Source organism: Ovis aries, chromosome 13 (assembly GCF_016772045.2).
Source record: "Ovis aries strain OAR_USU_Benz2616 breed Rambouillet chromosome 13, ARS-UI_Ramb_v3.0, whole genome shotgun sequence".
NCBI lineage: Eukaryota > Metazoa > Chordata > Mammalia > Artiodactyla > Bovidae > Ovis > Ovis aries.
In genome coordinates, this window is record NC_056066.1 from 78051665 (window position 1) to 78072247 (window position 20583).

Here is a 20583-nt window from a genome sequence, read left to right on the forward strand (position 1 = left end):
GCACTTCCCTCTGCATTGGAATTGCCTGTTGACTTCGCCTGTCTCCCCCACGTGACTGGGAGAGCGGCCCTTCAGCAGAGACCCCGAGTGTTTTGTTCAGGGTTGTATCCCCCCCAGCGCCGGGAGTGGTGCCTGGTTCGTTAGTGGGCACACAGTCAGTATGTGCGTTTTTCTAGCTGATGCCCGTTTGCTTTGCAAAAAAAAAAAAAAAAAGGGCCGTGGCATGGCACACTGTCAGCAGCCACGTGGAGGGATCCATTGCTTCTCTCCGCCCCCGAACTGTGTGCTGCCCCTGGTCAATCCCACGCTCTCTGCGGGGCACTCTACGGGCGAAGGCACCCCCCGCCCCGTGAGGTGGCGGTCTCCGAAAGTCAGGTGCCCAGAGCCGTGGCGCGTGGCGCCAGGGGGCGCCAGAGGCGGGAGAGCCTGCCGCGCCGAGCCGGCCCGGGCGCCCGAGTCCTGAAGAGGGGTCCCGCCTCGTCCAGGGGTTCCCAGCGCCCCGCCCCCGGCAGCCCGCCGCCAGGCGCCCATGCACGCGCCCGAGGCCCGGCGTCCGCGCGGCCCCGCCCGGCTTCCAGCGCCACGCGGCGCGAGCCCCGCCAGCCCCCAGCGCACCTGCTCGGGGCGGGGCCGCTGGCGAAGGCGCGTCTCGATTGGCGCGGAGGTGACAAAGGGGCGTGACTGGGACGGGCCACGCCCACCCGCGACTGGCGTACTTAAGGGAATCGGCGGCCCGTCTCCACTCACAGCGCAGCTGCACGGCGTCGTGGGTGGAGAGCTTTGCGATCCCGGCGCGACCGGGGAGACCCCCCCCCCCCACCACCCGCTGCTTCGGCCACCATGCCGCGCTCTTTCCTCGTCAGGAAGTCTGCGGGCTCCCGCCGGAGACCCAATTACAGTGAGCTGCACGACTCTTCTCCAGGTGAGGGGACCGGACCCCTGGGGAGTTCGGGGGAGGCAAGCGAAGGCTGCATGGGGAGAGCATTGGAGGAGCAGGGGGCTTGGGGACGAAGTCGAGGGGCGAGAGTCGAGTCAAAGAATAGAGCCTGGGTGCGGATAAGCTCGGGTCAGGTGGGTCCGGGAGATGTGGAGAGGGTTTTTGGAGGGCGGTGGTCTTGGGCTGAGGAAACGGAAACTTAGCAGCCGCAGAGAAGAGGGGCGCCCCTCCCAAAAGTGAGAAGAGGAGCCTTCTATCTGGACAGACGCCGGGCCGAGGGCTCCGAAAGAGTCCAGGGGATTTGGGGGAGGGTGTGGGAGAAGAAATGTGTATGGAAGGGGGCCTGGGACAGGGGTGTGGTGCCTTGGCAGCTGAGGAGACGAGGGGCCAGGATGCTGGGGTCTGGCCTCAAGCTGGGTACTTGGGTACCTCAGGAGGATGGAGATGTGGAAATGACCCCCTTGAGTCGGAGCTAGGGAAGGGGGATTCTTCCCGGAAGAGGGAGAACCAGGTGACCTGGGTGAAGAGGGGCTCAGACTGCCGGTCCTAGTAGTGAATCTGGTATTCATCTGATAAGCCCTGAGTGCTAGCCCCGTTCAGCTCCTGGCCCACATCAGGCTGATGTCTGCTGGCTGACTGAGCTCACGCCTGACCTTGCCCTCTTCTCTGTCCCCTGCTCAGAGCTCACTTTCCAGCAGCCCTACGACCAGGCCCACCTGCTGGCAGCCATCCCGCCGCCCGAGGTCCTCAATCCCACCGCCTCCTTGCCGACACTCATCTGGGACTCTCTCTTGGCGCCCCAAGCCCAGCCCATCAGCTGGGCTTCTCTCCTGCCCCAGGAGATCCCCAAGGCTGGCGAGCTGACCTCCCTGTCCGACGAGGACAGCGGGAAAGGCTCCCAGCCCCCCAGCCCACCCTCGCCGGCTCCTTCGTCCTTCTCGTCCACTTCAGCCTCCTCCTTGGAGGCTGAGGGCTATGCTGCCTTCCCAGGCTTGGGCCAGCTGCCCAAGCAGCTGACCGGGCTCTCCGTGGCCAAGGACCCCCAGTCTCGCAAAGCCTTCAACTGCAAATACTGCAACAAGGAGTACGTCAGCCTGGGTGCCCTCAAGATGCACATCCGGAGCCACACGCTGCCCTGCGTCTGTAGCACCTGCGGGAAGGCCTTCTCCAGGCCCTGGCTGCTGCAGGGCCACGTCCGGACCCACACCGGTGAGTCCCACCTCACCCCCAGCCCCCATTCTCTCTGCCTTCGCTGCCAGCGCTTGTAAGATGGGCTTTGCTGTTACTTTCAGATTGTGGGAACCGAGGCCCCCGCCGTCTCCTGACACCTAGCTCGAGAGTTCCGGGAGGCCTGGCTCTGAAGTTTGGCAGAAACATGCCATCATTCATCAGCTAAGCACTCGGGCTGAGTAGATAACTTTTACATGTCCCTCAGCAGGCTCAGTTCCTCTCAGCCAAATGGGTTGGAGCTGGATATGGGAAAGGTATAAACAACACCTTGCTGTTGGGGCCAGGTGTGAAGGGGCCCACCCTGCTCCACCCTCCCCTAGCCCACCCCTACTCCCACCCTAGTCAGACAGGATGTTGTCAGCCTGCCCACCTGCCTCCGCTCTGGATCCTGCTTTGGGATCCTCCCCAGACTTTGGGCTGGCATTTCACCTCCCTTAGCCTCTGTATCCTCATCTGTGAAATAAGCGTAAAAACACCTTGTGAGGTTTTTGTGCCGGTTAAATGAGACACCTGGGACAGACAGAACCTGGGAAAATGCTTTGAGACACGACCAGCAGGCACAAAAATCGTCCTTGGTATTTGTTCTGCTCTCAAGCCGTGTGTCTTTGAGTATGGGATTTAACTCTCTGAGCCTCTCTGATTATAACTTAATCATACCGAGTGGGTTATGGTAGTATTGTAGAGGGTGCAGTCTAGATTCAGTGGCTGCTTCGTCACTTGATAATGACTTGTTATAGTATCATGATGGTTCTCAGACCTGCTTTCCCCACCCCCACTCACTGCTGAACAGATAAACTTAATCCCATCATGCAGGCCCAGGAACTCCTTTGCTGGCAGAAAACGCAATTAGGTCTTGGCATTTCAAAAACTGTAATGCTAAATGTGTAGAAACTTGTGAGATGGAACCCGTCCTAGCCTTTAGCTTTCCGGAAGTGCAGAAAAGGTAACCACTCCACCTTTTCAGAGGGTGAATGGGGGAGGCCTCTCTGCTTGGGGCTGCTCTTCAGAGAGAGGATTCAAGGGTCATGACTGTTGGTTTTGGGGGTCAGCCTGGCCAGCTTGGAGACTCAGTTCTGGCATTTCCTGGCCCAGGGGCTGACCTCTAAGCTGTGAGGGTCAGTGAGGTGGTGTGTGAAGCCTGGCATTTTGCAGGCATTATTGATGTCATTCCTCCTGGAGGGGGCGGGAGGGAGGGGGCACGGGTGGAGGCAGGCAACCTCCAGAGCTTGCAGCCCGTGTCTGCAATTTCTTCCTTGGTACACAAAAGCCCTGATTTTAACATGTAAAGGTCCAATTGCCTGGCCTATGTGGCTGCCCAGCGACGGGGGTCTCTATTTGGGGGCAGCGGAAGCCCTGCAATGCTCCCCTCAGCCCCCCAGCTTCTCTCCCCACCCGTTCGGGCATTATTTTCATGTAAAGGCACGGCCCAGACACACAAAGCCTGTTGAAATGCACCAGCGCCATCCTCCTCGCCTCCCATTGTGCGTCTTAATGGTGCGCCGGGAGGCGGGGGCTGGGGGCTGGAGCAGGTGCGCGGGGCAGCGGTGCCCAGCACCTGTTCCGGGCCGCAGCTGCCGGCCTGCAGCGTGTCAGGCCCCTTTAATCCAGGGAGTATCGCATGTACACTGCCCCCCTCGGCGGCCTTTGTCCCCGCCGGCCTGGTGCCCATTTCACACTCCAGGAGCACCAGAGAGACGTGGCCGGGCCAGGGTGGGGGAGTGGGTCTGTGCAGGGTGGAGGCCTGCCGGGCCTCCTGCTTCTGCACACAGACCTCCACCCATCCCATCCCATCCCATCCCATCCAGCCGGCCCCTTTGTCCAGGTTTGTGTCTAATCACACGTAACATAAAGATAACGTTCGCTGAGCGCCGTAGGCTGGAAGGCACGCGCTCCAGACCTCTCTCGTCACCTGTGTCGCAGCAGTCAGTCCAGCAGCCGCCCTGAGAGCGGGACTGTCCTCACCCCGTCTCAGCGGTGAGCAAACGGACGCGCAGAGAAGGCCGCCACTTGCCCAAGTCCCAGCTTTACAGGCCGGAGTCAGGGCTCCTGCACCTCACCTGAGGGGGGCAAGGGGAAGCAGGGAACCCAGGCACCGCATCCGCTTTTCCCGGTCTGCAGAGCCCAGGGCCTGAGTTTTCAGAGTATGGTGTGAATGAGGAAGAACTTGCAGGACGCAGTCATCAGAGCCTTCGGGCCTTCTATGCAGAGGCACTCCAGTCATGGCAGAGCAGGTCACACAGGCGTCCCTTCCCCAGTCCTCTGGCCCCGGCCCCGTCCTGCTGGTGCCTCGGCTCCTGGCCCCAGGAGACTGAGCCCGTGACCGAGGCTCCCCTGTGGGCTGCAGGCACCTGGCTCCTGGACCCCACCCACCCAGCACTGCGCAGTGCCCCCAGGCACCCAGGAGGGCTGCTGGCATTCATTTATTTCCAGCACCAGGATTTAACTAGGCGGCCTTGGCCTAGGGACACGGGGGAATGGGAGGAGAAGAGAATGTCTTTTCTGGGAAAAGAATATTCAGTATTATAGAACAGTGCCTGGGTGGAGTTAGAGGCTTGATTAGTATTTATTTAATGAGTTACTCTTCTGGCTTTATTTGGGAAACGCAGCCCCAAGGAAAAGCGAAGCAGCATTTGCTGGAAGGTTTCTGGAATGTGAGTTACAGTCTCTTGATTGGAGCAGGAATTATGAAAAGCTGGTGAATGGTGTTGTCTGGTGGTGACTGAGCAGTCAGGCTCTTCTGAGACCTTTTCTTTTTTATTATTTAAAAAAGATTTGTTGTCCAAGTACTTAAAGCTCCTACTGTGTATCCAGCCCTGAGTGCAAGGCTCTTCCCAATACAGCCTGGGCGCCCAGGTGGCATGAGGGCCTCAGGTGGGATTCTTTTTTAAAAAGTCACAAGGTGAAAAGATTTCTGTAGCCTCTTGGGGGTTCTAGGCCTTGGGTTGGAAGCTTGGAATGGATTCGGGGTGGGGAGGTTCCTGCCTTTGTGGGACTCTCTGACGGGGGGGGGGACAGACAGACACTTTCTTGAGTGTGATCCCAGTGATGGGGAAGCAGTGAAAAGGAGTGACCTGGGGAGGAGGGGAGGGGGCGCTTTTAGGGTGACTCTTAAGCTAAGCTTTGTCCCCGCAGGAAAGCAATACAGGGATAATAAGAAACACCCAGTTCAGCCTCCTTAACTAAGAGGCAGTCTCTGTAGTGGTTAAAACCAAGGGTGCTGGAGTCGGGCTGCTTGGTTCTTGCTGAGACCCTGCATATTCCCTGTGCCTCAGTTTCTCCATCCCTAAACTCAGGACGAAGGTGGGGTTCAATGAGATAGTGGGAAGTGCTTCCACCGTCCCTGGCACAAAGCGTTCGGCAAACACGGCGGCCGTCACTGCCGCGTCATTGTTGAGCACTTCTGCCGGCAGGGCAGGAAAAGTATTTGATTCAGCCTTCTCTCAATTACCAACCCCTGTGCGTGGGGGCTGAACGGCTCCATTGTACGGATGAGCAAATGGAGGCTCAGAGAAGCCACACGGTGGGAAGCGGTAGTGCTCCCTGCCGAATCCAGGCCCCTGGTTTCTCTGGGTCACGGGAGCCCTTCAAGGTTGGGGTGAGCCGGGTGGCAGAGGCTGGGGGTGGCTGGGGATGTCAGCAGACGTCAGCTGTTCTCCTGAGTGACTGCACCTCCACCAACCCCTCCTGTCATCTCTCCCCAGGTGAGAAGCCCTTCTCGTGCCCCCACTGCAGCCGCGCCTTTGCCGACCGCTCCAACCTTCGGGCCCACCTCCAGACCCACTCGGATGTCAAGAAATACCAGTGCAAGACATGCTCCAGAACCTTCTCCCGAATGTCCCTGCTCCACAAGCACCAAGAGTCGGGCTGCTCAGGGGGGCCGCGCTGACTCTCAAGGCTCCTTCCGCCCCTCTGGGCCCTCCCTGCAGCCCGGGGTGGCCTCCCCCAGCTCCAGAAGGAAGTACCTGCCTCCTGGTCACTGCCACAGCATCCCCTCCTGAGCTCCACCGTCCAGGTGGACCCTGGGGACCATTTCCTGGTCTTCTGGATGCCCTGCCAGGCTTGGGGGGGTGGGGTGGGGGGCTTGCCGCAGGGACCCTCCTGGCAGCCGCTGCTCCCAGCATCCGTGGAGCTGGCCTTTCTGCGCGGCTCTGTGACTCCAGAGCTGTTCCGGTGCAGCTGCTTGAAGCTCGGGGACAAGAGCCGGCAGACTGAGAAGTTCCTGCCCTGCTCAGGGGCCCCCGGCCTGCCCCCAAGGGAACCCCAGGCCGCCCCTCCAGGAGGTGCGCCTCACTATGCAAGCGGCCACCCCCAGGTGCCCCGCGGCAGTGCCCCCTGATGCCAGGACTGCGTCTGGACCCCAGGATGCCCCCGGGCCCAGGCAGCTATTTCAGCCTCCTGTGTGCCATGGTGGCACCTGTTTCACGGGCAATTTAACGATGTCTCCAAAGGGACTGTGAATAATTGCCTTCTCTTGTCGGGGGCCTGAGTGGGGCACTCCGGCCCCACCACTGTGTCTCCCAGAACTATTTTCGGGGCCCAACAGGTGGGCCCGGGAGGAAGATGTTTACAATTTTTTTAAGGTACACTGGTATTTATATCGCAAGCGACATTTTGTACTAAGGAAACATTTTGTATAGTTATATGTACGGTTTATTGATATTCAATAAAGTGGTTAATTTATATATAAAAAGTCCACCTGGTTTTATCGCCAGAGGGGTATTTTCAGTGGCCTTCAGGGAGGAAGGATGGGGCAGGGAGCTCAAGTGCTCCCAATGGCCCGCAGTCTTCGCTTTGGCCCTCTGGGTTTGCCGGGAGACCTTGTTTGTGCAGGTGGGTTTTCCTCGGAGCGTGGATGTCCTGTCCGATGCGGAGGTCGGGAAACACCTGTGGGCCGGTGGGCGGGAGAGCTGTGCACGCAGGTTCCTTATCCTCTCTGTGGCCCTCCTGTTCTCAAGCCGACCAGGCTCACGGGGAAGGAAGCTGGCTCCCAGGTCTTATCAAGCAGGCCTGCTGTGGGGCCTTCCCCAGCCCGGCAGGTCTTCTGGAGAGGGCGCGGCTGCTGCTCCAGATGAGAGTGGAATGCGGTGAGCCAGGAGGGACAGAGGATGTCCTTCCTGTTTCCAAGGGCTCCGGGCCCCGCTCCGGCCTCCCTGGCAGGCCCACACCTCCGTCTGACTGCTGGGTACCAAATGGCCTTTGATGCGAGGAAATTGACTGGCTGGAGCCGGGAGGGTGAGAAGCCGGGCCAAAGGGTAGGGGTCATTCTACTTCCTGCTCGAGGACAGGACGGGAAGGCAGTCAGCACTGCGTCCCGGGACTGAGATAATTCACTCCCCACTGGCTGGCATGGTGACCTCACCTCTGGGGCCCTCCTGGGGCCGGGAGAAAATGAGTGTCCTTTTTGAGCACAAAAGGTGCTGAAGGTGCCAGTTTCCTGCGGGGAGCTGAGCGGGGCGGGCGTCACAGGCGCCCCGGAGCCCCAGAGCCAGGCCGGGGGTGGGGGAGCTTCGTGTTCCAAAGGAGAGATGATTCTTTCTTCTAAACAGGAAATGGTGACCCGCAGGCCGGGAGCAGCCCTTAATGACTTGCAGCTTTCCTCCCCAAAGAAAAAAAAGTTCTCTAACAATCGCCAAATTGTAGCTGGCCTCCCTGAAGGGAAGTCAGGGAGTTGGGGGTGGGTGAGGGGTGGGCATCAGTGTGCTGAGGGCCTACTGTGTCCCAGGTCCCTGGGGGGCATCCACCTACCCACAGTAGGTGCTGACATGTGGGGGATGAAGAATCGTTCTCACACACTCCCCGAGGGGTGGGCCTCATGGGAACCCCCAGCCAGCATTCAACCAGGGTGTACCAGACTCCCTTTATCCCAGGAGTCAAGAACCAGGCTCGCACCCCCTTGGCTCGCAGGCCCTGGAGCAAAGCTCTCCCCATCTCAGACCCCTGGACACTCTAGTTTCTGCCTCTGAAATAGGGTGATGATAGTGCCTTCCTCCCCCGAGAGAAAAGGACGTCCATGCAGTCGGTTTGGGTGAGACCCGCGTGTTCGAGGCCCCGGGGTTACAGCCCTGAACAGATAGACAGTCCTTGGGCTCAGGGAACTCATGTTTTAGTGGGGGAGACAGAAAACAAACAAGTGACTAAATAAACAAGCTGCTTGCCTACAGTGACAGGCCAAGATGGAATTAAAGAGAGCATGTGCTTCGGAGCGATGGGGTGGGGCGCCCTCTGATAAGGCCCGGAGAGCCGGAGCCCAGAGCCCGTTCCAGTGGAGCTGTAGGAGGCGAGGGCTCCAGCCTCGGGAGCCAGCAGCAAGTGCAGAGGCTCTGAGGCTGGAATGAGCTTGTCCTCCTGCCGAGAGGGGCTGGGGGGATCCTGTGGGGTTGATGAGACCATCCATGTCCTGCAGCGCTTGTGTGGGTGGCAAGGAGGAATCAGACTCTGGTTGAGCCCCAGGGCAGGCACAGAGCCTTTTAAGCAGACGAGCCATGAGGCCTGCTTTTCTTTGACTCTGATCCCTCCCATCCTGGTGGAGAATGGAGTTAGCCAAGTCAGAAGAGGAAAAGAAACAAGAGCTGGGAGCCAGGGAAAGGCCCAAGGCAAGAGGGATGATGCTGAGCCGGCCCAGAGGGGTGGAGGCCTCGGGGAAGGTTGGGTTGAAGAATGAGCCTCTAGGCCTGTGCCAGGCATACCTGAGTGCTGGTGGGTGCGAGTTCCTAGGGGTTTTTTAAAAAGATGTTGGACTGGGTGGCGGGAGTGGGGATCAAACGGTTGACAGTTCTTCTGTCCTGATGTGGACCCGCCCCACTCAACCACATTTAGCTAAGGGAAAAAAATGACATGCAGAGCATGCTCCTTTTTGTGGGAAGAAGGGTGGAATTGAGCATGGTCTTCATTCTTGTTTGCATTTGCCTACAGAAAGTCTGGGAGGATTTATAATAAAGCAATCAAAGCCTAGGTCTCTAGCGGGGTGTAGGGGCGAAATGGGGCGGATAGAGACTATTAGGAGAGAGAAGGGAGACAGGTGTTTTAGATTTCTTTGAAACTCTTTATTTTGAAATAATTTCAACCTGACAGAAAAGTTGCAAGGAAAGTACAATACACTGGAATCTTTCCATCAGATTCTTCAGAATAACATCTTATCAAGTTTGCATTTTCTCTCTCTGTCTACACAGGTACACATTCCCACTTTTATTTTTTTTTAACCATTTGAGAGGAAGCAGTAGAAACGATGCCGTTTTGCCACTATGTAAGTGGGTATTTCTTAAGGACAGGAACATTCTTTCCTATGACCACAGTTTAATGATTAAAATTGGGAAACTCAGCATTGGTGCAATGCTCTTATTCAATCCACAGTCACAATCAAGCTTCCCCAACTGTGCTAGCGATGTTCTCCGCAGCATTTTCCTGGGTGGGGGTGGGGAGCGACCCAGATCACGCGTTAAGTTTCCTTGTCTTGTCTCTTCAGTCTCTTTCTTCCGGAACAGCTCCTTCCTTGGTCTTTTGTGACTGACATTTTTGAAGAGTTCAAGCCAGGTCTTTTCATGAAATGTCCCCCAGTTTGGACTTTTCTGATGCTTCCCCGTGGTTAAAATCTGGGCTGTGCGCTGTGGGCAGAACCACAGTGGTAGGGCCATGCCCTTCCCAGGGCAAGTTATCACGCGGCACATGACGTCAGCCTGTCCCATTCCTGGTGACGTCACCTTAGACCACTTGGTTAAGGTGGATAAAGTTCCTCTTTCTCCCTTTTTATATTTAATCTGTATCTTGCGGGAAGACATTCCAGGACCACGTGAATATCCTGTTACTTCTCAAGCTTCCTCCCACGAGGTTTAGCCCTCGATGGTGATTTCTGCCTAAATCAATTATTACTATGGTGGTTGCCAAATGGCGATTTTTCTAGCTCCATCATTCCTTCCATTTTTACTGGTTGGCTTTCTACTGTAGGGAAGAACTGCCCTCCTCTGGGCAGCAGCTCAGAGCTGTGGGTTGGGAGAGCTTGGGTGGGGAACAGAAGGGGCTGGCCAGGCCCTTAGATCCTCCCCTGGGTTTTTCTTTAAAACAAGTCCAGGAAATAAACTGGCTGTAAAGCCGAACTCCGTGCGAGTGTCCAGGCAGGCAGGTCTGGGGCCAGGGCCACCTCTGGGCACATCTGGGCCCCATTAGTGGTCCGGTGGCTTTCTTATGGATGTCCTTTAAGCTGGGATGGGGGCGTGCTCTGGCGAACAGAGATCTGGGTCCTTGCCCTTTTTTGCTTTCAAATGGTCAATTGCACAAATGTTATGGGGATTTATTCTTTCATTAAAAAAAAAATGAAAAGAGTAGATATGAGGCTCAAGGGATGTGTGATCCACACACCCCACCCCGATGCCCTTACTGTCTCCATTGTGATTCTGTGAAGCGCCTAGTTGACATCTTTCTAGGTTAAACAAATAAGCACATATATTCACATGCACATATGGCTCCAATCTCACTCACAGGAAAAGCCAAAGCCCTTGCCTCGGCCCACAAGGGGGGACTGCACCTCCTAGACCCTCCCCTCCCCCAGTCCCCCTCCTTCTAGCCATGAGGGACCCTCTGCCACCCCAGGGCCTTTGCACTTGCTATTCCTCTGCCAGGAAGACTCAGCCCCCAGAGAAGCCACACAGCTGGTCGCCCCGCCCCGCCCCGCCCCTCTCACATTCCGTGCTTTTATTTTTCTCCGTAGCACTTGTCGCCATCGCACTCACCCAAATATTTCACTCGTCACTGCTCTCTTTTGAGTGTCTTCCCCACCAGAATATCAGCTCCGTGCAAGTGGAAACGGTGTCTGCTTTGTTCATTGTCCAGTCTCTCTCACAGGAGGAGCACAGCCAGTGAAACCTTGCTGAGTGAGTGATGAACATGTGTGTGTCCCTAGGAAATACATCATTGCCACCATCCTTATGGGGCACTTCTATGACCCTGTGCTGAGTACCTTGCATAGACTGACTCCTTAAACCTTCACAACAGACTTGAGGAAAAGGAAACCAAGACCCAGAGAAGTTAAGTAACTTGCCCAAGGTCACACAGCAAGCAGATGGCAGAGCTGGGATTGACATCCTGATTCTTTTTCTTCTTAAAACAATTTTTTTTTTAGTATTGGTTTTATGTGTTTGTTTATTCTGCTGCGCTGGGTCTTGGTTGTGGCACACAGGATCTCCCACCTTTGTTGCGGCATGCAGAACCTCAGTTGCGGCCTGCGGGATGTTCAGTTGCTGTGTGTTAGGTCCAGTTCCCTGACCGAGGATCGAACCATGCCCCCTGCACGGGGAGCTCGGAGTCTTACTCATTGGACCGCCAGGGAAATCCCAAATGCTGAGTTCTTTTATCATCGTGGTCATTTCGTTCCTTCTCCCTTCGGGTGGGTGCAATTAAAACTTTTTAAATGGAAGTGGAACATAATCTGGGTGTCTACTTACTACACTGGCCTGTCTAGACTGCCTCAAATAGATGGTCTCATTCTGTGCTTTAACCAGTCTTCTGTTAATAGAAACCTCAACATCCATCTCCAGCCAGGTAGATAGCCAAAGGTGTGTGTAGATGAGGGCGTGGGTTAGGACCAGGAAAAGAGAGTTCAGTCTCCATACGGCCCTGTGAGGTGAGGTATGCTGTGTGGTCCCTGAGGACTAGGAAAATTTCCAGACTCCATGAGGGCAGGACCACCCACTTGGCCAGAGGTTATTTTCGCAACCTCCTTCAGTACCCTGGGCCTGAGACCCACTCTTTGTGCCCACAGTTGGGTGATATACTAGTTTCCTGTGGCTACCGTACAGTTCCCAGGTGGCTCAGTGGTAAAGAATCACCCTGCCAGTGCAGGAGACACAGGAGAGGTGGGTTCGATCCCTGGATGGGGAAGATCCCCTGGAGGAGGAAATGGCAACCCACTCCAATATTCTTGCCCGGGAAAGCCCATGGACAGAGGAGCCTGGTGGGCTGCAGGGCCCATGGGGTGGCAGAGTCGGACACACTTGAGTGACTGAGCTTGCACGGCTGCCATAAAAAATTACCACAAATTGGGTGGTTTAAAAAGAGCAGAAATTCGGGACTTCCTTGGTGGTCCAGTGGTTAAGACTGCACTTCCTGGCTGGGAAATTAAGATCCCACATACTGTGTGGGATGCCCTGGGCCCAAGGGGAACCCAGAAGTTTATTCTGCCACAGTTCTAGAGGCTAGAAGTCCAAAGTCAAGTGTCACCTGGGTCATGCTACCTCCAAACGCTCTTGCCATTTAATCACTAAGTCGTGTCTGACTCTTTTGCGACCCCACGGACGATAGCCCACAGGACTCCTCTGGCAGTGGAATTTCCCAGGGAAGAATACTGGAGTGGGTTGCCATTTCCTCCTTCAGGGGATCTTCCCAACCCAGGAATCAAGCCCAGGTCTTCTGCACTGACAGGCGGGTTCTTTATCACTGAGCCACCAGGGAATCCCAAAGGCTCTAGAGGGAGTATGCTCTTCCTCGCCTCTTCCAGCGTCGAGAGGGAGGCTCCTGGTAACCCTGGCACTCCTTGGCTCCGTGCATGGCTGTGACCTCTGCCTCCTTCTTCACGTGCACTTCTCTGCCTTTATTCCTTCGAGGGTGTGCCGCTCCCCTTCCTCTGAGGGCATTAGTCACTGGAGGTAAAGCCAACCTAACCCCGTACAACATCATCTTAGTTTCATTACATCCACTTAATAAAGAAGTGAAAGTGAAAGTGTTAGTCACTCAGTTGTGTTCGATTCTGCGACCCCAGACTGTAGCCTGGCAGGCTCATCTGTCCGTGGGATTTCCCAGGCAACAGTACTGGAGTGGGTTGCCACTCCCTTCTCCAGGGACCGAACCTGGGTCTCCTGCATTGCAGGCAGAGTCTTTACTATCTGAGCCACGAGGAGAGTCTTATTTCCAAATAAGGTCATAGTTATAGGTCTGGAGGGGTGGGGTGGGACTTAAACATCTCTCTCTCTCTCTCTCTCTTTTTTTTTTTTTTTGGTGGAGAGGGGACACAGTTTAACTCCTGACAGGTGATTACAGCCAAGGGTGTGGCCAGTTTTTCTCAGGGCCTGGAATGGATCTGGGAACTTTTTATTATTCAACCAACGAACTCGGAGGGAGAGCTGGAAAACTGGCGTGGAGGAACGGGACCCTAGGGAGGAGATCTGGGGAGCTGGATTTTTGTCTCTGTGGTTCTTGGAAAATAGAAGTCTTTAGACAAAAACTCCGCTCTCCCTTGGTCTCAGAAGTATGAGAGGGGCTAGGAGCCAGGAGGGAGGGGTCTGCTGGGATTAGGGCCAGGGCCAGGTAGGGAGTTTGGGGCTTATCCTGAGGGTATGGGAGGGTTTGAGCAGGGGAGAAGCCTGAGTGGATATATTCTCTGGGAAGATTCCATGGGGAGTTGTGTAGGAGCAAACCACTGGAGAGGGTGTAGATGAGGCCGAGGAACCGGTGCAATGGGGAGACACTTGGGATGGGGAGGGGCCAGGACAGGCCTTGTCTAGACTTTTCAGCAACTGAGGGAAATAAGACTCAGCGAGGCGAAGAGCAACCAATCAGGCAAATAATAACAACAACGGTGATAATAACACCAGTAAACATCTCATGACGGTTCACTGTCTGTTTTGCACAGGTTACCTGGTTTCATCTGCACAACCCTAGGCCATACAGGTATAAGGTTCTAAAGCCAGACTGCCTGGGTTCGCACGTCTCCCCCATGGCCTCCCTGCTGTCTGACCTGGAGCATATTGCTCAACCTCTCTGTGTCATCTTTCCTCATTTGAAGAACAGCCCCTCCTTCTGGGAGCTGTTGAACAGATTAAATGAATGAATACTTATAAATTGCTTGGCCTGGGGCCTGGCATAGAGGAAGGCCTCTGTAAACACTGGCTATTATTATGCCCATTTTACAGATAGAGCAACTGAGGCTCCAAAAGAGTATTTTCCAAAGGTCACATTGAGGATCATCCTAATGATGCTGGCTCTTCTGTGTCTCCTAGTCCTTATTGAAGTCTGAGGCCTGACTCCCAGGGTCTGGCATCCTGTGTCACCTGGAGTGGCCAGGAGGCAGGGTCCAGCGGAGCACAAGACCTTCTGTGAAATCTTGTGTCCCCTACCCCGCTGTGGGACAACCTGCAAGGGCCTCAGGTGAGCCACAAGGGAAGTGGTGAGGGCAACAGGTGCTGTCAAATCTGACTCTATTTAGTTGGTGCTATTGGAGAAGGCAATGGCACACCACTCCAGTACTTTTGCCTGGAAAATCCCATGGACAGAGGAGCCTGGTGGGCTGCAGTCCATGGGGTCGCTAAGATTCGGACACGACTGAGCGACCTCACTTTCACATTTCACTTTCATGCATTGGAGAAGGAAATGGCAACCCACTCCAGTGTTCTTGCCTGGAGAATCCCAGGGACGGGGGAGCCTGCTGAGCTGCCGTCTATGGGGTCGCATAGAGTTGGACACGACTGAAGTGACTTAGCAGCAGCAGCAGCAGCAGCAGCAGCAGCAGCTGGTGCTATGGCCTTAAATGGGCTTCCCAGGTGGCCCAGTGGTAAAGAACCTGCCTGCCAATGCAGGAGACATCGGTTCAACCTCTGGGTCAGGAAGATCCCCCAGAAGAGGAAATGGCAACCCACTCCTGTATTCTTGCCTGGAAAACCCCTGGACAGACAAACCTGGTGGGCTACTGTACGTGGGGTTGCAAAGAGTTACCACAACGGCTGAGCACACACACACGCACATGGCCTGAAATAAACATTTTAGTGGTGCTGAAAAGGTAACAGCGAGGAGAAAGGAGCGCCATGTATCACTTAAGGGGGGTGCTTGGGGCGGGAATCCCCCAAGGAAACCCATTTTTACCTTGGGGAAATGACCTGGGGCTGGGCAGGGGGTTTCCTAAGAAGCTCAGTCCTTGCCCTGTGGGTCTGAGTGCCATTGAGGCCTCACTCTGTGATCCTAGATGAGTCCTTGCCCTTCCGAGCTCTCCCTTTTTACGTCAGCAAAACGTGCTCAACTCTTGGCCCAATCATAAAATAGAAAGGACAGGAACACACTTCACCTGCACTTTGCAGAAGAGGGGGACACCGCAAACAACCCCAGTGCCCAGCACAAGGGGCCCGTGTGGCATCCTGAGAACTCTGCAGCTGCTTTATAAATGTCCAGGCAACCTTTAAAATACACTTTGTGCAGGTGGGGCTTCCTGAGCGGCTCAGAAGGTAAAGAATCTGCTTGAAAGGCAGGAGACCTGGGTTCTATCCCTGGGTCGGGAAGATCCCCTGGAGACGGGAACGGCTTACCCACTCCAGAATTCTTGCCTGGAGAATCCCATAGGGTCATGAAGAGTCGGATGTGACTGAACAATTAGCACTTTGTGTAGGTAGCGTGTGGACTGAGAAAGACAAATGTCTGATGTTTGACAAGCACTTTAAATATTTCTTGAATGATGAGGTGAATAAATGCATGGGTGGTTAGTTCTCACGAACTGTTGATAGGAAGGAGAGAAAGCAAAGAAAAAGAAGGATCTGTAAGACATGCACCCATGACCCAGAGTGATCATCTCTGCAGGCAGGTTGAGATGCTAGAGAAGAGGAGGGCATTTTATTTCACATAATTTTTAACCTTTTCCACTGCAGTGTTATCGTTGTTTCCCTGGTGAGCATCTCTCTTTTTTTCAGTAATTATTTATTTGGTTGTGCTGGATCTTAGCTGCGGCATGTGGGGTCTAGAACCCTGACCAGGGATCGAACCAGGCTTCCTGAATTGAAAACGTGGAGTCTTAGCCACTGGACCACTAGGGAAGACCCCTGATTTACGATCAATCAATCAATCAAAATTTTCACAAATAAACTAGATGTTCGCAAGTTGATTTGAAAAGGAGCCGATGCATAAAAATGTTCCTTCATCTTTTTCCGTCTTTGCCTTCATAGAGAAGGACGGATGTGCTCTAGGGGTCAAAGGCGGTTCTCTGAGGATGGCAGGTTTGCTGGGGTTTCAATTCCCTTCTTCATAGATCTCAGAATTTTCTATAATGAGCATGTGTTTTTCTTTCTGAACAGAAACACACACACCCACACACAGAAGAACGGCATTCAAGAGTTGGCGATGTCCCCGGGGTGAAGGAAGTCACGCTTGGTGATCCCGTCCACCTTGTCACTTACTTGAGGGCTGCAGGGTGATGCTAAGTGCCATCACCCATCCCGGGCACTGCCCGTGGGCTGAACGTATCCTGTGTCCATGCGCAGCCCGTCCTCCAGCTCCAGTGGGGCCGTTGTTCCCCGAAAGCGTGGATGGTTACCCTGCATGGCTGTTTACCGGCTGTGAGTTGGTCAATCCTTTGAGAGAGGCGGAACCTGGGCTCAGGAAGTGCAAGGGGCTTTCCCAAAGACATACAGCTGTGAGATCACTGGCGGCACCAGGATTTTCTTTTTGCCACGACTTTATAGAGATGCAACTCACTTACCATGCAATCCATCCACTAAGGGGGACAATTCAGTGGTTTTCAGTACATGCACTAAATTGCGCAACTAAACCCACCCTCTAATTCCAGAACATTTCATTACCTGAAAAAGAGACAGCCACTCCCCATTTCCCCTCCCCTGGCCGCTGGCGACCACTGATCTGTTCTCTGTCTCTATGGCCTATTCCCGACACACACAGATGGCCCATACAAATCAGCATGTGTCCTTTCATGCCTGGCTTTTTTCACGTAGCAGACCGTTCCTGAGGCTGATCCGTGCTGTATTGTGTCAGTATTTCATTCTTTTCATGGCCCAGTAATGTTCCACTCGATGGCCATGAGTCCGAGCAAGCTCCGGGAGTTGGTGATGGACAGGGAAGCCTGGCGTGCTGCAGTCCGTGGGGTCGCAGAGTCGGACACGACTGAATGACTGAATAGAACTGAAGATTCCACTGATGGATATACCGCATATTGTTTATCCATTCATCTGCTGGATGGATATGGGTTGTCTCCACTCTGGGGCTCTAACGAAGAGGGCTGCTGTGAACATTCCCGAGCAGGTCTTGCATGGACCACAGCAATCTATGGGAGAGTTCAAGCCGTACCACATCCTCGCCAGCATTTTGTTATTACTGGTTTCTGTTTGTTATTTTGGCTTCCCCAGTGGCTCAGTGGTAAAGAATCTGCCTGCAATGCAGAAGTTACGGGAGATGCGGGTTCGATCCCTGGGTGGGGAAGATCCCCTGGAGGAGGGCATGGCAACCCACTCCAGTATTCTTGCTTGGAGAATCCCACGGACAGAGGAGCTTCTCAGGCTACAGTCCACGGGGTTGCAAAGAGTCAGACATGACTGAAATGACTGAGCACACCTGCATTTGTTATTTTTGCCACTTTAGTGCATAAATGTGTGTATGTATGTAACTGATACGAAACCGATATATAATAAACTGCCAAAGATAAAGTATACCTTTTGACAAATTAATCTCTTGGGAAGTAAGGAGGTTTGGGGTCATGTTGTAATTCTGCTTAGGCACCAGGATTTGAACTGAGGTCAGCCCTGCCCCAAGGCCAGGGTGATTTCTGCTGGTGGGGCCCACCACCTCGGGGCGCAGAGGCTGCAGTGTCCAGTGGGCCTCAGCTCTGACTCTGCCATCTGGGTCTCTTCTCTCAGCAGAGGACAGGTCTGCAGAAGGTCTGGAGCTCCAGGCACCAGCCCCTGCGACTGGAACTCGGTTCTGCCTGCACGGAGCACCTACTGTGCGCCAGGCCTGGTCCCAGGTGCTCCTGCTGCAGGAGCAAACAGAGAGGCTGCTGTGTATTCTCAGGGAGCTGACAGTTAAGGGAGGGGAGTGAAAGGGTGCAGGGCGCCATGAGTGGGTGCCAGCTTAGAGGTGTGGGGGTATTTAGGGAGGCGTCCCAAGATGGCAGAGAAGAGGAGTGAGCCGGGCAAAGAGAACTTGAGTGGGACGAGGAAGTTGCAGTGGAAGGAACTGCCAGTGCAAAGGCCCTGGGGTCAGAACGTGCTTGCTATGTTCATGATGTGGTTCAGTGTGGCTGGAAGGGAGAGAGACGGGAGAGGGCATGGGAGAGGCGGGCAGGGACCGACCCTGCAGGGCATTGTGGGCCAGGTGTTTGGATCTTATCCTAAGCCATGGGAAGCTGCCAGGGGATTTTATGCGGAGGAGAGACTTCCCCTTGGCTGTGTGTGGGAAATAGACTGAGGGGACTGAAAGGAAGCAGGAGACAAGAGGAGGCACCTGCAGGCAGCCGCTTCCGCCTGGAGAGTCAGCTGAGGAAGACCCGGTGGGAGGTGCGTTTATGCGTGGGCTGGCCGGGTCGTAGAGCAACAGAAGGAGGGGACAAGGCAGAGGTCGTAGAGCAACAGAAGGAGGGGACAAGGCAGAGGAAGGATTCTGGCACGACTGGCTGGAAAAGAGGGCTGGTGGAAAGAAGATGGAGGAATTCTTTAGAACTCTTTTCTCGGTGGCGCCTCCCCCAGCCTTCTCTGCAGGAGCCCGCCCCCTGACCTGCCCCACCTCCGTGTTCCTCCAGCCCGAGGCCTGACCTGGATGGCTCCCACGAGCAACCAAGTGGACAGCCCCCTGCACGCTATGGACCTTCCCACCCAGCCCTGCAACTCCCTCCCTGGGGTCCCTCCCCTGGCCTCAGTGAGTTTCCCCCACCAGCCACCAGCTCTGAGAGGGCAGGACTAGCAGCCAGTTCGGGGCCCAGCATGCAGCAGGCTCTCAGTCAATAGGTGGTGAATTAGTTAAAGGAGGCTGTGGATGACCTTGGTGCAGAGTATGGTACTAGGGAGCCACAGAGGAGTTTGGAGGAAGGGAGGGTGAGTTCTCACTCTCCCCCTCCTCACCCAGGCCTGTGGAAGGGCAGAGGCTCTGCGGGATCTTCACCGAGGTGGAGCAACCGGTTCTAAAGCCCTTCTGTGAAGGTTATCACAACAGCCCTTGGGAGACACCAAGGCTCTTCCTATCACATCCCTACTACACGGATAAGGAGACTTGAGTCCCAGAGGGAGGAGGCATTTGCCAAAGTTGCCCCTGGGGTGATAATGGCCGAGCAAGCATTTGAACCCAGACCTGTCTGACTATATAGGTCCTTATTTAATCTTCTTTGTCCTCAGAAAGCTTTTTCAGGGGCTTTCCTCGTGGCCCAGTGGTAAAGAAACCGCTTGCCAATGCGGGAGACACATGTTCAATCCATAGTCCAGGAAGATCCCACACGGCAACTGAGCCCGTGAGCCACAACTACTGAGCCTGTGCTCCAGAGCCCGGGAACTGCACCTGCGGAAGCCCGTGGGCCCTAGAGCCCGTGCTTTGCACCAGGAGAAGCCACCACAATGAGAAGCTCCCACGGCAACGAAGACCCAGCACAGCCAAAAATAATAAATAAATAAAATTATAAAAAGTTTTTTTAGAAAAATAAAAATGTAAAAGTTAGCAAAAAAGAAAAAAATGGGGCTCAATGGGGTGGGAAAGAATTCCTCTAGGTAGAGAGGCCCTTCTAGAACATTCCAAGCATTAATACTGACATGTGTTAGCACCTGTGTTTGGTGGCCTTCCAGGCCTCAGGAAGAGACCCGAGGGCTGGATTATAAGCAGGACTGCTGCAGACATGGACAAGCCTTTGCGTGGGCGTCTGTGTTAATTTCTCTTGGGCGAATGTATAGGAGTGTAATTGTGGACTGAACAATGAACATTGGCTTAACTTTCTAAGAAACTGTCAAACCATTTTCCAAAGCAGCTGCACCAATTTGCCTTCTGACCAGCGGTGTACGAGGGTTCCTGCTCCTCCACGTCCTCACCAACACTTGACGAGGCCAGTCTTTTAGATTTTAGCCATTCTGCGGTTTACTGGTTTCTCATCGTGGCTTTAGATTGCACTGAACCTCTTTCCACACACTTATTCACAATCCACAGATCTTGATTAGTGACGATGTACAATAGTCAAATCTTTTGTCTGTTTTAGAACTGGTTTCTTTTCTTATCGCATCTTGACAGCTCTTTATATATTTTGGATTCAAATTCTCTTTCAGACACATTTGGCAGATAGACTGAAGAAAGAGTTGTAACATATGCTGAGAACACTGGCTGGCAGTTCTGTTGCTATCCTTTCATCCCTGTGGCTTAATGTGCAAGTGTTAGGATTCGAACTTCAGCTCTGCCACTGCCTGCCTGTTTGACCTTGGGCACGGGACTTCTGTCTGTGTCCCAGTCTCTCCATCTGTAACGTGGTTCATACAAGGGTTGAAAACTCTAAAGCGGGTAAGGTACTCGGCATGGGTTAAAGGCTGGAAAAAAATTAGGTTATTATTATTACTATTATTTCAAGCAAAGTCCAACAAGTTCGATGGAATATCATGTTTTCGATTTGTTGTGGCTGCTGGAGCTAAGGGAGCCGGTCTGGGTCTGAACAAGCGTGGCAATGGGGTGACCCTGCACCAGCATCACCTTGTCCC

General features: G+C 54.4%; 1 protein-coding gene across 1 annotated transcript; it reads left to right on the forward strand.

The window, feature by feature from the left end:
* Nucleotides 1-745: 745 nt before the first annotated feature.
* SNAI1 (snail family transcriptional repressor 1) lies at nt 746-6857 on the forward strand. Its single transcript, XM_004014881.4, has 3 exons — nt 746-922; nt 1619-2146; nt 5869-6857. Exons 1-3 carry the CDS (start codon nt 841-843, stop codon nt 6051-6053), a joined length of 795 nt encoding a protein of 264 aa, XP_004014930.2. The 5' UTR covers nt 746-840; the 3' UTR covers nt 6054-6857.
* Nucleotides 6858-20583: the final 13726 nt, after the last annotated feature.

Coding starts and splice junctions, on each gene's coding strand:
- SNAI1 (XM_004014881.4), top strand. CDS start 841: ATGCCGCGCTCTTTCCTCGTCAGGAAGTCTGCGGGCTCCCGCCGGAGA. Junction 923..1,618: donor GCTGCACGACTCTTCTCCAG/GTGAGGGGACCG, acceptor TCCCCTGCTCAG/AGCTCACTTTCCAGCAGCCC. Junction 2,147..5,868: donor CCACGTCCGGACCCACACCG/GTGAGTCCCACC, acceptor ATCTCTCCCCAG/GTGAGAAGCCCTTCTCGTGC.